The 4,225-nt window shown below is 47.2% G+C and overlaps 1 protein-coding gene across 1 annotated transcript; it reads left to right on the top strand.

Annotated features, from left to right (window-relative positions):
- Positions 1-274: 274 nt before the first annotated feature.
- Positions 275-2,653, top strand: LOC146176185 (neprilysin-2-like). The gene has a single exon (XM_084581272.1). The coding sequence runs from the start codon at positions 275-277 to the stop codon at positions 2,651-2,653; it is 2,379 nt and encodes a 792-aa protein (XP_084437398.1).
- Positions 2,654-4,225: the final 1,572 nt, after the last annotated feature.

Below are 4,225 nucleotides of genomic sequence, written 5' to 3'. Positions count from 1 at the left end.
TTAGCTTTTACAAACTTTGTTTTGCTTGAATTCAATGAAATCTTATTTCCACATTGCATCACTTTGTCTTCTTCGCATCTACAACGTTTTTCCAGGGAATGCAGACGGACACATCACGAGTAAAAAATAAAGCGGTCTTTTCTTGCATGCATCTTCACCTTGTATGTTTATATTCAAATCTTTATCATCATTCTGTTTCCAGGCAATTCGTTATGATAAAATTACGGGAAACGAAACCTTGCGTGGTCACGAGCAAAGAAGAATGAAGAAAGCTATGGCGGCCAGTCGTTCCAGGTTCAATGATCGTTGCCTCGTTGCCACATCTTCTATGGCCGAAGATCGGCACCAGCTGCGTAAGAGCGCATTCCTGGGGATCATCTCCGTATGTGTCGTGTGTTCTACGGCCGGCGTCGTCTTGGCGCTCTTGGGCGGTGCGGTGCTCACAAAGAAGTACCTGATACCGGCGTATGAACGGTTCAGAGCCCGCGGTGAGTCTATCGACGAGGACATAACGTGGGTCCCACGTTATGATCGCCGCGGGCGGCCTTCTGAGATGATCTGTCGTTCAGCTCCGTGCCAGTGGACAGTTTCGAATGTTCTCGACCGTGCTTCGAGATTGGCATCCCCATGCGACGACTTCTACGCTCACGTGTGCAGCAGGCGACTTGTGCCGAGACAGCCCATCATGCAGATGCCTACGTCCTTGTCAGCTGCCCTTCATCTCTTCGCCAACATAGAGCAATTCTTCAAGCGCTATTCCTCGGTAAAGGCTGCCGAAGGTTTCGCGCCAGGACCCGATGATAACTTCGTCTCGCAAATGATGTGGACCTATAACGAGTGTAGAAAAGCGGCCAGTGAGGACATTACTGTGACGGCCGAACTGGACGTAATCTTCGAAAAGCTCGGGCTAAGCTCATGGACGCCACAGACAACACTTTCTTCTCTACTCGCACGAGGAGACAGGCTTCTGAGACTTCACCCACTGTTCACCGTCACGGTAAAGCCAAGTCACAACTTCCCTAGTCAGGGCCGTAGTGACGAAAGATTTTCTATACACCTGGGGCCCCCGGACACACTTTACCGCCGGTTCATGTTGAGCGAACTCGGTACAACCAAGGACCGCTTCGTGCTCATTGTTCACAATGCACTAAGCTGGCGAACGACAGATAATATTTCGACATCCAACACCGAGCCTCTCACTTCACTGGCAATGGCTGAGAAAGTAGTGGATTTTGAAAAAGAATTAGACGGACTGAGGATACCCCCGAGAAGTCGAAGCTCCGCGTCGAAAGACCACAGTGCAATCACTCTTGGAGACCTTCCGACCTCCGATTCTTGGAGCTGGCCGGCCTACTTTCATACTCTCCTGCCAGAAGTCGAAACCCAAGTGGACAACGGCACGGGAATATTCCTGAGCGACGCCTTTCTTATTCGTAACCTCCCTCCTCTCATGAACCCCAGCTGGCACAGCACGATAGTGAACTACATGGCCTTGAAGGCGCTAGTCGACCTCTCTCCTTTCCTGGGTAGCTATTTCGAAGACCTGGTAAAGCTCACGCATTCCTTCACAGCGGACGGAATCAAGCACAGGCAAGCCGCATGCATGGTGACGCTCGAGAAACTGTACAAATATGGAGTGGGCATAGTGGTAAAGCTCACGGCGGGACGAGAATACGTGACCGTCCACCGGTCTTACCAGGATAAGCAATTGAAAAAACAGTTCCGAACTGCAAGACGTATGATAAAGGCTCTGCTTTCTGCCAATAGGTCGTGGATCGATGCCGAAGCCATCACTAGAGCAAGGCGAAAAATCGACACTTTAATATTCAACTTTGGCGCGCAAAGTAGTCTTATTGAATACGAACTTTACCGCAATACTCACACATTCGCGCCGCATTCAAATCGGAGCACACTGGCCAAGGTCTTCAAGATTCATGTACATGCGTCCACCCTTTACTGGGACGCCTACGGCTCCGACTCGCCCGGCTACGACAACCGTTACACCGTGTCGTCATTCTGGCCATCTTACGAGTACCAGGAGGCGACAAATCTGCTTTTCTTGCCTCCAGCGGTGGTGAGTTTGTTGAACGGTGTGAGCAACGCGATACACCCGATTTTCTACCCCATTGTGACGTCGCACGTTGTCCGTGGCCTGTTACACGTCGTGACTCTGTTTGAATCCAGCGTCAACAACGAGACGTCATCTGCGTCCCTGTGGAAAAATTCCTCGGCTACGGAGTACAAAGACGTAAGAAGCTGCCTTGAACACCAATATAATAAGGGGCACGAATTGTCTCTGCTTGACTTTTTAGACAATGCCATGACTTACCCTTTGTATTCCATGTACAGGGATGCTCTGGAAAGACAAAATTTGTCTCGATTTATTTTAGAGTCAATTGGCCGAACCCACGACGTACGTCAAACATTCTTCTACGTTCTGGCTTCTAGCCTGTGCGACTTCGCAAATGCGACCGGCCTTGAACGCCACAGAAATTTCCTCGCCACATCGGCACGGTGGCGCGTTAACGTGCCACTCAGGAACTTTCGTTTCTTCGCAGATGCGTTCCATTGCCCGCCGAATAGTTACATGAACCCATCTGTGCAATGCAACGTGTGGAAAGCACCGCGTTCTCTCTTCGCCACGAATCGATAAAGTAACTGAAATTTTGATTTGGACTTCCTACTTTGTTTGCATAGCACGCGCAAGCTGCGCGAAAATGCAAGGCTGGAAACACAGAAAAGGCACACAAGACTTTACAACCAAGGATGGTATGTCTTGCAAGGTCGTTTTTTTTTTTCATTGCTTTTCTCCACCGCGCACACAGTGCAAGAAGCGATGAAATGAAAATAATTTGCTTACGTGATATGCAAATGAGTTTATTTGAAGCGAGATTTTTGCGTTGAAGATATAAATTATAAGTGTTGGAAGAATCTGCAGAGGACAAATGCGAAAGCCGCTACACATGGTTGCCGCTACACATGGTACATCGCGGGTCCCTTTTCGAACAAAAAGCGTTTCGTTGAACGCATCAAAATTCACTTCCGCTTTATATTTGGTTTACAGGAAAGGAAAGAGCCAGTATCTCTCACTTATGAAATCTCGCTGACATACCTCGCGGACAACACAGCTAGGCTCAGGCTTACGCATTTCTCCAGTGCAGATTCTGGAGTGCTCTCGGTATTTGTCCCAACGCATCACCCTCTCCCAACGCGCCGTCCTCTCCCGTGACGTCAGGCTTTAATAGTCCTCATGTGTCACGTGCCCGGAAGTGAGGCACCGCGTCACCACAAGTGAGGTATCACATTACCTTTCTGGACATCGCCAATACTCTGGTTATTTCGACGTCGAATTCACTTAACTGGCTTTAATTATCTTCTTACTCACATACACCAAATTTGAAATCCAGAGAGCATATTTTGTCCTCTATCTTATATTACCATTCGTTTTTCTATAACTCAATCAAGTGCGATAGAAACGTCTCGAGAAATTTCTGGCGACATCAACATCATCGTCATCAGCCTGATCATACGCATTGCAGGGCTAAGGCCTCTCCTTAACCTCATCCGCCCACTTAACTTTCTGCCGCCCCACCCCCGTCCCCTCTTAAAATAGCCACTTCAGTCTTTTGTCTTAATACTTATCAATTAATTAACTGAAACCTATCTCTTAATAACGTTTTAGGGTCACTACTTGGTTACTATGACCTGCTACGTTACCACTTGGCGTTTTATAATAATGATGCTGAAAAAAAGCACATTTTGTCATCCTCTCATTTTCACATTTTCTGTTGCCTTTTTCCACGCCTTATATCCAGCTAGCCTTAACAATAAAAATGCACTTGTAAGTAAGCGTTCTTGTGGGTCCCTTCTGTCATTTTTTTTTTTTTTTTGCTCTACGTTCCCATTATACATAGCAAGTGTATTATAGCTTTTGTGTGCGTATCGTGACCTTCTATTAACTTTTGACGAAGAATGTGTGTTCGGCAACTTGAGGCCAAACTGCGGTGCAGAAGAAATACAAATATAGATGACCTTTTGAGCTTAGAATTTTTCGCGGTGAAACATATTTACGCATTATTTTCAGTCAGGAATGCGGGAAGAAAAATTTGATGTTTCGGCACCTTTAAAGTTAAACGCTGTCTCATGGTACGCATTTTTGCGGCCGCATTTTCGCATTTTTATGGAGCCAAAACGAAAAGGCGTGCGTGTGCTCTCCGATATCAGT

The sequence above is a fragment of the Amblyomma maculatum genome, chromosome 10, assembly GCF_055883805.1.
Source record: "Amblyomma maculatum isolate TAMU_Amacu chromosome 10, ASM5588380v1, whole genome shotgun sequence".
In the NCBI taxonomy this organism is placed as follows: domain Eukaryota; kingdom Metazoa; phylum Arthropoda; class Arachnida; order Ixodida; family Ixodidae; genus Amblyomma; species Amblyomma maculatum.
The sequence above is the reverse complement of the archived record's forward strand: the minus strand, read 5'-3'. Positions and strand labels throughout refer to the sequence as shown.

Coding starts and splice junctions, on each gene's coding strand:
- LOC146176185 (XM_084581272.1), top strand. CDS start 275: ATGGCGGCCAGTCGTTCCAGGTTCAATGATCGTTGCCTCGTTGCCACA.